Source organism: Mauremys mutica, chromosome 8 (genome assembly GCF_020497125.1).
Source record: "Mauremys mutica isolate MM-2020 ecotype Southern chromosome 8, ASM2049712v1, whole genome shotgun sequence".
In the NCBI taxonomy this organism is placed as follows: domain Eukaryota; kingdom Metazoa; phylum Chordata; order Testudines; family Geoemydidae; genus Mauremys; species Mauremys mutica.
In genome coordinates this window covers 58,118,065-58,130,616 of record NC_059079.1, presented here as the reverse complement: position 1 = coordinate 58,130,616, position 12,552 = coordinate 58,118,065, and the positions used below count along the sequence as shown (strand labels likewise).

Below are 12,552 nucleotides of genomic sequence, written 5' to 3'. Positions count from 1 at the left end.
TAACTACTTTCTCCTTCAAATTTTTTTCCAAGACCTTACATACTATAGATGTCAAACTAACAGGCCTATAGTTACTCGGATCACTTTTTTTCCCTTTCTTAAAAATAGGAACTATGTTAGCAATTCTCCAGTCGTACGGTACGACCCCTGAGTTTACTGATTCATTAAAAATTCTTGCTAATGGGCTTGCAATTTCATGTGCCAGTTCCTTTAATATTCTTGGATGAAGATTATCTGGGCCCTCCGATTTTGTCCCATTAAGCTGTTCGAGTTTGGCTTCTACCTCGGATGTGGTAATATCTACCTCCATATCCTCATTCCCATTTGTCATCCTTCCATTATCCCTAAGCTCCTTATTAGCCTTATTAAAGATTGAGGCAAAATATTTATTTAGATATTGGGCCATGCCTAGATTATCCTTAACCTCCATTCCATCCTCAGTGTTTAGTGGTCCCACTTCTTCTTTCTTTGTTTTCTTCTTATTTATATAGCTATAGAACCTTTTACTATTGGTTTTAATTCCCTTTGCAAGGTCCAACTCTACTTGACTTTTAGCCTTTCTCACTTCATCCCTACATGTTCTGACCTCAATAAGGTAGCTTTCCTTGCTAATCCCGCCCATCTTCCACTCCCTGTAGGCTTTCTGCTTTTTCTTAATCACCTCTCTGAGATGCTTGCTCATCCAGCTTGGTCTACAATTCCTGCCTATGATTTTTTCCCCCTTTCTTGGGATGCAGGCTTCTGATAGTTTCTGCAACTTTGACTTGAAGTAATTCCAGGATTCCTCCACCTTTAGATCCACAAGTTCTTCAGTCCAATCCACTTCCCTAACTAATTTTCTTAATTCTTTAAAGTTAGCCCTTTTGAAATAAAAAACCCTAGTCCCAGATCTATTTTTGTTTATCCTTCCATGTAGTTTGAACTGAATTAGCTCATGATCAGAGTGGCTTGTGTTTTTTCAGAAATAGTGTCACTAAAATGCTTCCTTGACATTTCTCAAAGTTTAGATTATCCAACCCAGATTCCCTAGACTTTTTCTCTAATTTCAAGACTATATTTTACTTTCTTTTTCTACTGTGTCCACATTGGTGGTCTCTTATTTTATCCCATTCAAGTTAAACATTTGCTGTGAGAACTTCTTGGAGTTGCCTGGTAGTTTTTCAGGTTGTTCCTTAGGATGAGGCAGCAATAGTTCTGCAGAAACAGAGTGGGAACACTTTTTTTTTGGCTCTCTGAGTTTCCCATGGATAACATTAATAGTCCTTCAAAGTACATCTGTTCAGAGTTATTGGAGATGGCTTGATATTTTTACATTTCCTTTTGATATTTTTCCTTTTAAGAGGTTATTAATGGTCAGATTCTTCCACTCTTGCTCATCCTGAGTAGTACCTTACTTAATCTCTTGAGGACTATTTTTACCAAGAAAAATACAATATTGGAAATATGGTACAGACATTTTTATTGATATATGTGGTACCTATCATAAATGCCATATGTGGTTTCTGTTACAGTTTAAGTTTAAAAGGCACATTATCCTGATGGTTTGTGCCTGAATTTGAGTAAGTTAATGCAAATTTACAATCTATTGTTATTTGACCAAGGTTATTGCCTTCCAGAGAGCTCCACTAAGCTTCAAACCATGGGCTTTAGTGTTCTACTGCCACTTTTACATACAGGAGCCATCTGCTGGGATGTAATCGAGCATGGGCTCACCATTGTTACTTATAAAATACTCAGATGCCTTGCAAATCATGTGGAATAAAAGCCAAAAGTTGCTGAGCAGTCCTTTAAATCTCCATCCCTACTAGCTGGGATATGTTGGGCTTTGGCCATCCTCCATCACACAATGAAGCATTCTAAGGAGGTTCCTGCTGGCGTTTAAGCTCAAGTGAGGTAGTGTGGTAAGGAAGTTCTCTCCTCAAGGAGTGTACTTGGATTGTTAGATTGTGGATCAAACCTATGACAGTAGGTGGCTTTACCACACACTTTGGTTCTGCTGTTGTCGCATGCTGTTCATTTATTCGCTATGGTGGCCATTGGCACTTAGGTAGCCATTTTTTATGGAGTTCTGTTCTACAAACTGTACTCTGTGAGGCCTATGACAGCAACATCTATTCAGATCTTTCACTCCAGATAGCAAGGCTGTCGTGTATCTGGTGATGAGGGGAGACAGTTGTCCAGGGCCTGGGTTTTTAGTGGAAGGTGGGCCTCTCAGTGGGTCTGCACAGCAGGACATGTGTGATGCGCAGCAGTGCTGGTAAGAGACTGGTCTGTATTTCCTGGCCCTTTCCCATGCCATGAGTCAGCGTTAAAATGGTTGATGCCCCTCTTGTATGCTGTGGGTCACTACTGTGACAAGACGGCCGATGTAGTATGGTGGGTCCTGCGCTTTTCTTGATGGGGGGCTAAGATGCCACCCCTTGCCTCTGCTCTTGGGGCACCGAGGGCCCCACTAGTGACCCGGGAAGGAGGTAAAGGGGGGAAGCAGAGGAGGGGTCTGGGTTTGCTCCTTACTCTGAGTCCCAGCCCCTCTTAACTCCTGTGGGTCCTTACCCTCTTCCCCCTTGGGTAGGGTACCTTCAGTCCTTAGACGCTGGGGGAGGGAGTCTCCCTCCCCTGCTGGGGCAGGGTTTCCCTTACTCCGGTTTTCTGATCTTCCAAGTCTCACAGCACACTTCCAAGCTCCAGTCCTCTCTCCTTCCTCCCTCTCCCCTGACTGCCTGAAGCAGGCGGGTTTATTGGGTTGCTAACAGGGCTGTAATTGACTACAGGTGCTCCAATTAACCTGTAGCAACCTCCCTAGTCTTCAGGGAACCACACCTTAATTAGCCTAGGGTTTATATACTTGCCCTCTACCACTCTACCACTGCTCCCTGGCCCTCCTGTTTCACAATACTCACCAACCACTTTGGACAGGGCCAGTCTGCCAGTGTTTGGGTACAGCACCTAGCAATAATATGTGCAGCTAGAGGAGTTCACTCTAGTGCCATCTGCTCCAGTGGGTAGTCAGCCAGGAGCAGGTGTTGGGGAGACACAACAAGCGCTCACTGTGACAGCAGAAGGGCAGCCCTGGGCTGTCCTGAGCCACCTGATAAGCTGGACAGGACAAAAAGAGGCAACAATGGAGCAGGGGGCTAAAACAGTGAGGGGCAGAGACAAGGTAGTGAAAGAATTGGAGAGAGCCAAGGGAAAGGGACTGAGAACAACAGAAAAAGTAGATGAGGGGTGTTTGAAAGAAAAATGAGATGGGGCAGATATATGAGGGGAGCAGCAAATGGGAGGAGTAACCCCAAGCGGGGAGCAGAGACAAGGAAAAGTAAGGGCAGTAAAACATTGATGGGAAACAGACTCAAGGTGAGAGGGTGAGTCCTGCAGTGAGGGAAGCAGGGCTGGAAGAGATAGCGGCCTCTCTGGGGGCGTGGGGTCACTGTAGGGGACAGGTCACAGGAAGGCAGAAGACTACCTGTCCTGGCCCTGTAAATCCTGTCACAGCTCTGCCCATAGTCTCTTATAGCTTAGGAAGTGCTAGTGTGAAGTCAGCTTTTCAGGGTACGTTTCTTACTCAGTGGAGCTTGGGTCAGTTATCTCCCGGGTTGTTCTCTAACCTCCTCACCACTCCCAAAAAAGCCGGTGTAAGTAACTGTGTTCCTTGCAGGTGATCGAAAGAAACCAGCTCACATTGTCTCGCAAGCTCTATGTTAGTGAAAAGGCATGGACCAAAGTCATCAAACACTTCATAGTGCTTCTGGCATCACAGGTAGAGTCCTGTTTGTGATGTATGACTGTGGTGTGGAGAAGGCTATGTTTGAAGATCTTGTGTCTGCAGGGCCCATCTGTCTCAGTGCAGAATTTCATGTTTCCCAGTTACTATTTGAACTTTAAAGTTTTGGCTCAGGTTTGAATGAATGGTATGGTTTGAATAGGTCCTCTATCTCCCCCTTTCTCTTTCTCTCTGTTCCTTTTTTCTCCCCTCCCATCGCTCTGTCCTCAACTTTCTTCGTCTCTCTGTTTTCCCTTCTCTTCATGGCTTTTCCTACTTTGCTCCCTCTGTTCATCCTCAGAAGACCAAGCCAAATCAATGCTAGTGTAATTTTATCCTCAACAGTGCTGGCCCAGCACATGTGCCTTCTGATGTTTCAACACAAATACAAAACTCAGGTGCTGAGCTGAGTCATGTGTGCCTCAGTCCTAATGCCACTAATGAAATGTCCAGCTTCCAAGGTCATTGTGTATGCTGTGGAACTGCAGAACATTTTCCAGCTAGCAGTCTGTGAAGTGGGTACTTCTTCAGACATCTGAGTGGTCATTATTCTGATCCCAGTGAAATGGAAGGTCCCTTGCCTTACGGCTCTCCCATTCTTTCTTGTGATGCACACAGGACACAGCAGACCTTTCCGATTTGCAGGAGATGACTGAGCAGTTCAGGGAGCTGTTGAACCGCATTGGAGTTGAAGTGGAACATGCTGAAAACTCCAGCAGGGAGAAGCTGCGAATGGTTCAGAATGGCCTCACCAAGTGGATGCAGTACTTCCAGGACAATGTTTTGTGAGTGTCCAGGAGTTATTGTTTAATTTAGGCAGTGGTACACTAGCTACCTCCACCACCTTTATGTGACAGAAAATTGCAGTACACCAAACCTGGCAGCCCGTATTCAGGCAAAACCACCATTAGTTGGAGGATTTGGCTCACTGGGTGCAAGCTGCATACACCTCACCATTGTTCTGTTAGGTTTGACATCTGTTTATTTTGAAAACCTTGTCCACAGTTGAAATCTGTCAGCTCCAGTATGGTGATGTAGACTTCTGTTCATGCCTTCTGCAATAATTCTGTCTTACTCCCCCCCGAACAGGAGAAAACAAAAGATTTCACAGTAAACTATGAGATCTGTTTGTCTGTTACCATGAGGATTTTGAAGCAAATGGGGAGAAATGATCACCTAAGATGAAACATTACTAAAATACAGGTATTCAGGATAACATCCAGCACCTCAGAGGCAGTGTAGCTTGTAAGGTTTTTAGACCATCTATCTGTGCTGTGTTTTTTCAATGCTGAGTACAATGAGGTCCTGGTTCATGACTGGGGCTCCTGGGACTTCCACAATGCATGTAATGAATAATAATAATGACAAGGATAAAGGTTGATTGTCTCCAAACAAAGGGAAAAAATAAATAATAGATCCTATCTACTGGAAGGACTATACTACATCCTAAGTACTAATACACACTAAGGGCTTGTCTACACTGGCAAGTTTTATCACCCAAAACTGGCTTTTGGAGACAAAACAGCAATAGCATACACACTGCAGTGTGACTTTAAAAAAAAAAAAAAAAACGCCTAGTTTTGGCGACAAAAAACTTCCATCCCTGTGAGAGACTTTTGTCTTTTCTCCTCCCTTTATTGTCGACAAACATGGAGTGTAGACATCACAGGTTTTTTTTCGATTTTATTGGCCTCCAGAAAGTATCCCACAATTCCCATGCTGCCGGTTTGAACTCTGCTGCCTGCAGCCACCCCCCCCCCCCCCCCCCCCGCAAGCCCCGGAAATTTTAGATCTAATTTCCTGCTTGCTGGCTTTCCAGAGGAGCTTCCCAGGAGGCTTCCCAGGTGAGCATGGCTGGCTATCGCACCAAACACGGTCCCGCTTGGACCACTGATGAGTTGTTGGATCTGATTAGTATATAGGGAGAGGAGTCTGTTCAGTGCAAGTGACCCGTAGGAATCAGGACACATATGGGCAAATTTCTTGAGGCTTGTGCGAAAAGGGCTATGGTTGGGACACGCAGCAGTGCAGAGCGAAGATAAAGAAGCTGAGGCAGGTGTACCATAAAGTGCAGGAGGTGAACCATCACTCCGGTGGTGCACCTAAGACCTGCCGGTTCTATAAAGAGCTGAATGCTATCCTCAGTGGTGACCCCACCTCCATCACCAATAGCCCCGTGGATACTTCGCAGGCAGCAGAAAGAGGGGGTAACCAGCAGGCTGAAATTCTGCATGAAGAAGTTGAGCTAGAAGAGGATATGGTGCTCCCAACGGGGTCGCCCAGTGGGGCAGGCAGCCAGGAACTTTTTTCCACTTCAGAAATGCTCAACAGGGAGAAGGAAGCAGATGAGACTCTGGGTAAGTTGCTGTGGCTTGTGTAGGGAATTGAAAAGTGGGAGGCGGGTAGTGTTTTCTGTGAGCTGGACATTGCCCTGTGTAGCTAATCTGCATGGTCAAGCAGGGTGTCAATGGACATCGAGACCTGTAGGGAATCCTCCAGAGAGAGGCTCTGGAAAGTTTCCAAGAGGTACTTGTTAATCCTCTGCCACAGATTCCAAGGGATGGCAGCCTTGTTAGTTCCCCCATTGTAGAAAACTGTACCATGCCATTTAGCAATCACTGGAGCTGGGACCAAAGCGGCACATAGCTGAGCTGCATATAGACCAGGGTGAAAGCCACAAGCATTCAGCAGTTGTGCCCTGGTTTCTCTGGCCACCCGCAACAGTGAGATGTTAGCCAGCAGGTTGGCCGCCTGTGAAAAAGTGTGGGATAATTTTAGAATGAGTTCCCTGCAAAGCTGCCTTGCAAGCCATGACCTTTTTGTCCGTACGCACAACCGTCTTCCCCCCACTCCCGACACTCACCATGATCGGGGTGCTCGCGAAGCTGTGTGCCTGCCTAGAGTCTCAGAGAGAAAGTGATTTCTACTAGGAAAATACCCTTTTTACTAAAATGTTTCAATCATTTGCTGGAATGTAACGATCCCTCTTCTGTTCAGCACAGACCTTGAAGAACACACCACACATCCTAGTGGACTGGCTTTGGCAGATAAGAAAAAAACATAGGTGTAGAAAAGAAGACATTGTGGCAAAGTCCCATCTCAGTCTCCCCAGCCTCTGCTGTTTTTAGCTCTGGAGAGACCGGCTAGGGTAATGCAGTCCCCCTTAGGACTCAGGGGAAGTCTGTTCCCTGTCTTCTCACCAGTCTTAATTAAAGTATTTTTACCCTGCCTTGTAGGAGAGTGTCCTGCCGCTCTGCCTGGGGAGGCTTGCTGCTTCAACACTCCTGGTAGCCAGGCTCCTTCTCTCTCTGCTTTCCCCCCTCTTCCTTCCTCCCAGGAAGGGGTTTAAAAAGGTCTCAGGCAGCTCCAAGTTGGAACCAGCTGATCCTAATTACCCTCAGGTAGCTCCCCTCAGCTGATTCTAATTTGCTACCTTGGTAACCCTTTCTCAGCTGAACCTGCTTGACCTGTAGTTGCCTCTCAGTTGATAAGGAGGAGGGCCTTTTAACCCTCTGGGACTGACTCCTCCCCCCCCCCCCTCTGGCAACTGTCTGTCCTGAGTTTATCACACATCCCCCCCCCCTGCTCAACACTACAGGGTTGGGCTACTTGGGTCGGCAAAACAGTGTACCCTTGAAAGGCCATCCGCGTTGCCATGCTTGATTCCAGACCTATGTTGTACTCTGAAGTGGAAGGGTTGTAGCGACAGGAACCACCTGGTCACTCTCGCATTTTTCTCTTTGTTTATCACAACATGTTCTGGGAGGTGCTGCAGCACAATGAGAGACAGACCAGGGAATGGAAAGGGTGCTGGGAAGCCGAAAGGCAGGACAGAAAAGAGAATGCTGCTTTTGCCAGGCAAGCGACAGAGTGGATGATAACAGTTATGGAGGATCAGACAGAGATGCTCAAGTCTTTGATACAGCTGCAGACTGAGCAGATCTGTGGTCGATGTCCACTGCAGCACATGCAGATGCACAATTCTTTGCCAACCCCTCCTCCCCCCATGCTCACACATTCCTTTTAATTTCACAGCACTCCTGAGTTTCCCCATCACTCCACCCCTTCTCACAGCTTTCACAATGATAGCTGGAGCTATACACAGTTGTGAGGTTTTACCCTTTTTAACAATAAATAAAGGCTAAGGTATTTAATGGCACAGCGTTTTTATCTGCGTTCTACAAAAGCGTATAGCATTCAATTCACTCTCGCGAACAGGCTTGTAAAGCATTGTGTTGCATAGAGCTTGGTCCACAAAATTGTACATGGATGCACCAGGGAAGCAACTCCAAAGCAGACATGTGTTACTGCCACTCATTGTCAAAGCAGTTCCTCAAAGCCTCTAATGTTAATAGCAGCTCTCTGGGCTCCTCTGACAGCATCCAGCTCTTCAAACTGTGCAGCCAAGCGCTCTGCCTCAGTGCGCGACACCTGAGCAAACATTTCACCCTTAGAGTCACACAGATTATCCTTAGTGCAGCATGGGCAGGGCCGGCTCCAGAGCCCAGCGGGGCAAGCACCCGCCTGGGGCGGCCCTTTCCCGGGGGGGCAGCAGGCTGGGCCGGCGGACCTGCCGCAGTCATGCCTGCAGGAGGTCCACCAGAGCCCCGGGAGCAGCGGACCTGCCGCAGGCATGACTGCGGAGGGGATGCTCGGCTGGCGGCTCCAGTGGACCTCCCGCAGGCATGACTGCGGACGGTTCGCTGGTCCCGCGGCTCGGCTGGACCTCCCGCAGGCATGCCTGCGGCAGCTCAACCGGAGCCGCCGGACCTGCGAACCGTCCGCAGTCATGCCTGCGGGAGGTCCAGCCGAGCCGCGGGACCAGCGAACCGTCCGCAGTCATGCCCGCGGGAGGTCCGCTGCTCCCGCGGCTCGGGGGCGCCTCCCGGGCATGACTGCTTGGGGCGGCCAAATTTGTAGAGCCACCCCTGAGCATGGGGCTATGACCATGGAAATACTGTCCTTGGTAAGGTCTATACTATCATTGAGACACCTCCAGCGAGCTTTCAAATGGCCAAAGGCACATTTGACTACCATGTGGTACCTGCTCAGCCTGTTGTTAAAATGCTCCTTGCTGCTGTCCAGGTGCCCTGTGTAAGGTTTCATGAGCCAGGGCTATAAGGGGTAAGCCAGATCTCCCAGGATTACTTTGGGCATTTCCACATCCCCCACTGTGAAACTGTGGTCTGGAAAGAAAGTCCCTGCCTGCAGCTTTCTGTACAGGTCACTGTTTCTGAAGATGCATGCATCATGCACCTTTCCAGACCAGCCTGCACTGATATCCATGAAACGCCCCTGGTGATCCACAAGCACCTGCAACACCATGAAGTATCCCTTCGTATTGATGTATTCCAGAGGCAAGGTGGTCTGGCACAAAAATTGGAATGTGTGTGCCATCAATCGCTCCGCCACAGTTAGGGAAACCCATCTCTGCAAAGCCATCCACTATTTCATGCACATTTCCCAGAGTAACAGTCCTATACAGCAGGATGCGATTTATTGCTGTGCACACTTGGAGTAATACAGCCCCAACAGTGGACTTTCCTACTCCAAATTGATTTGCAACTGACTAGTAGCAGTCTGGATTCACCAGCTTCCACACAGAGATTGCAACATGCTTCTCTACCGAAAGGGCAGCTCTCAATCTGGTGTCCTTGCGCCGCAGTTCGAGGGACAGCTTAGCACATAGCTCCATGAAGGTTGCTTTACGCATCCTAAAGTTCTGTACCCACTGGTCGTCATCCCACACCTGCATGACAATGCGATCCCACCAATCAGTGCTTGTTTCCCTAGCCCAGAAGTGATGATCTACTGTATGCAGCTGCTCTGTGAATGCACAAAGCACAGATAAGTTGCTGCCATCCATATCACACTCGGAGGCCTGTGATTCATCCTCTGCTAACTATGCAAGTAACTCTGAGAGTAACTGTGCTGCCATGTGCAATGTCCTCACGACAGCTAACAGCACATAGGAGAGACGTGTGGGATCTGTCCTCTCTCACTGCAGATGCTGGCGCACACTATAAAAGAATGACAGTTGGAAAAAGGGTGCAAAAGGAAGCCAGAAACCTTTGGAAGGGTGGGACACAAAGCAGTGCATGACAGTACATTTTGCACATCCCAGGATGCGCCCTGCTCAGTTTCCACATTCCCACAACACTTAGTGATGGATGGTGTCGCCAGGCACTGTGGGATACATACCCACAGTCCATTGCTCTCTGTCAACAAAGGTGCCCCAAATGTGGACATGATCTGTTGACAGTGGGAGCAAATGTAGACACGCTTTGGCGACTTTGCTTTTGTTGATTTTTCCTTGTCGACATTAGTTTCATCGAAAAAACTTGCCAGTGTAGACAAGCCCCAAAACAATACTTCTTCAGTGGCAATGTGGGGACAATACAGTTTTTCTTAAGGGGGAAAGTAGAGAGAAAACAATATAAAATGCAGTAACAACTAAACACTTTTAATATAATGTCCTCAAATAATAACTGTGGCTTGTTTTTTAAACAGATCCTAGGTATTGAATTCTGAAATCCATTTCTGTCTATGAATCCAGATTGTAGAAAACTTCCTACCACAGTAAACCTCAGAGTTATGAACACCTCAGGAATAGAGGTTGTTTGTAATTCTGAAATGTCTGTAACTCTAAACAAAACATCATAGTTGTTCTTTCAAATGTTTACAACTAAACATTGATTTAATAAAAACAGGAGTACTTGTGGCACCTTAGAGACTAACAAATTTATTTGAGCATTTGTTAGTCTCTAAGGTGCCACAAGTACTCCTGTTCTTTTTGCGGATACAGACTAACATGGCTGCTACTCTGAAACCATTGATTTAATACAGCTTTGAAACTTTACTGTGCAAAATAAAAATGCTGCTTTTCCTTTTTTTTTTAGTAGTTTATGTTTAACACAGTACTGTACTATATTTGCTTTTTTTTTTTTTTTGGTCTCTGCCGCTGCTTGATTGCGAACTTCTGCTTCCAAATGAGGTCTGTGGTTGACTGATCAGTTTGTAACTCTGGTGTTCTTAACTCTGAGGTTCTACTGTATTTATCCAATAGCCTCCCACATGTCGGGTGGAAAACCTGACCTCATTGAAGGCACTGGGAGTTTTGCCATTGACTTCAAATGGACCGAGGAGTCCACCCTCTGACTTTATAACCGGAGGTTTCTTTCTGAAAGGTTACTCTCTGACTGGTCTGACAGTGCTCTTGTTTGTTGTTTAAGTTTGATAATTTTTATACTTAAATGCAAATAAGTGAAATACCAAAATTTATTTTAATAGAACACTAAGGTTACAAAATGAGACCAGTCAGAAGATGTAAAATGTACGGTTCTCATAGTAACTTTAACTTGGTTATCATCCTCATTCTACTTACTTGTTGAGCTACACATTTAAAAAGTAAAATAGGAATAAAATGATTATTTTAAGAAGATTTTTTCCAGGATGATTACAGTATTAGTGAAGAACAGCATTTTGTCAGTTTCAGTCACAGCCTTACAGAGGACTAAACATCCAGTACTTGTTTGCCTTCCATTCCTCCTGTGCTTGAAGCAATCTTTTTTCCTACGAGGGACTCCAAACACTTTTGTGATTCTAGGGGAGGGAGTGTAAGTCAGTGGTGGGGAGGAAGCCCTAAAGACCCTTCCCTTGGCAAAAAGGCTTCTGTTTCAAGTACAGGATATAGCATGGAGCAGCAGGTGCACACATTATACGTTTACTTTTGCTCATTCAGGAGTAATGTTTCTCTTGTATCTCATCCCTTCTCACTTTCTCTCCTTGTCCCTCTAGCAGGAAAACAAGCTTCTCTAATACGAAGGGAGAGGTATTGGAGGAAATCCTACAGGACTTCAAGAACTTGGAAAAGGTAAGACTTTCTGACAAGCATATTCCCCTAGCCTACAAACTAAGCTGCTAGCAAATAATTAATATTTAGCTCTACAAATGCTAAGAAGGATAGAAATAAAGAAAGGCTCAAAGTTTATTATATAGTTGCTTAGTTTGCAACATCTTTTTCATCTTGGGCCAAAAGGATATCCATCTCCTTTCAGTTGCACATCTGGGGGTGACCCAGGCAGCTGAGAGCTTTTTCTGGGATGACATGTTCATTATTTTCTTTTCAGATGTTGAATGAGGACCTGGAGCAATATGGAGGGGAAGTTCTACTAATGAAGAAGGAGACCCTCAAGACGGCTGCCAACCTGCAGAAACGTTGGACAGAGCTGGGACAAACAGTGCTTAGTCGTCACAAGGACATTAATGGGGTGTTGCCTCCAGAGCTCAGGGCCATGGAAGAAATAAATGAACGTGCAAATGAGCTTTGCCAGCAGTACAGCGTAAGAATAAATGGGGAGAATGGTAAGAAATTACCCATCTTCTCATTCAATCTTTCCTTCAGTGTGTCAGTGAACAAGTGACTAAAAGAGTGTGTCAGTGAACAAGTGGCTAAAAGCTGATATAATTTATTTGGACTTTAAAAAGCCTTTGACAAAGTCCCTCACAAAAGGCTACTAAAGAAAGAGGACTTTTTTGCACAGGATGTTACTGTATGGGAAGCCAGAGTGTGAATCTACAGTGCATTAGCCTGCCATGCACTAAGTCACCAAGCTGACCCTGGTACAGCGCTCTGCAAGTTCTGCAATGTGCTTTGACATACTGCTGTTTGAAATGGGAGTACATCAAAGTGCACTGTGAAACTTCTAGTGCATGGTAGTAGTGTCTGTATGGGATATTACTGTATGGCAAGTTAGTGCACTGTAAATTCACACCCTGGCTTGCGCAAACAA

At 46.1% G+C, this 12,552-nt stretch overlaps 1 protein-coding gene across 9 annotated transcripts in view; it reads left to right on the top strand.

Annotated features, from left to right (window-relative positions):
• The window catches only part of AXDND1 (axonemal dynein light chain domain containing 1), a 68,695-nt gene that overhangs the window by 23,767 nt on the left and 32,376 nt on the right, over nt 1-12,552 (top strand). For 6 of the 9 annotated variants that reach the window (XM_045028940.1, XM_045028936.1, XM_045028935.1 and 3 more), the window contains exons 13-19: nt 3,656-3,757; nt 4,379-4,545; nt 5,933-6,117; nt 6,758-6,840; nt 7,515-7,618; nt 11,558-11,633; nt 11,890-12,124. In XM_045028940.1, the coding sequence (XP_044884875.1) occupies nt 3,656-3,757; nt 4,379-4,545; nt 5,933-6,117; nt 6,758-6,840; nt 7,515-7,618; nt 11,558-11,633; nt 11,890-12,124 (952 nt within the window). The remainder of the gene's footprint in view (nt 1-3,655; nt 3,758-4,378; nt 4,546-5,932; nt 6,118-6,757; nt 6,841-7,514; nt 7,619-11,557; nt 11,634-11,889; nt 12,125-12,552) is intronic. The other 3 variants (XM_045028938.1, XM_045028942.1, XM_045028941.1) reach the window with 3 other exon arrangements.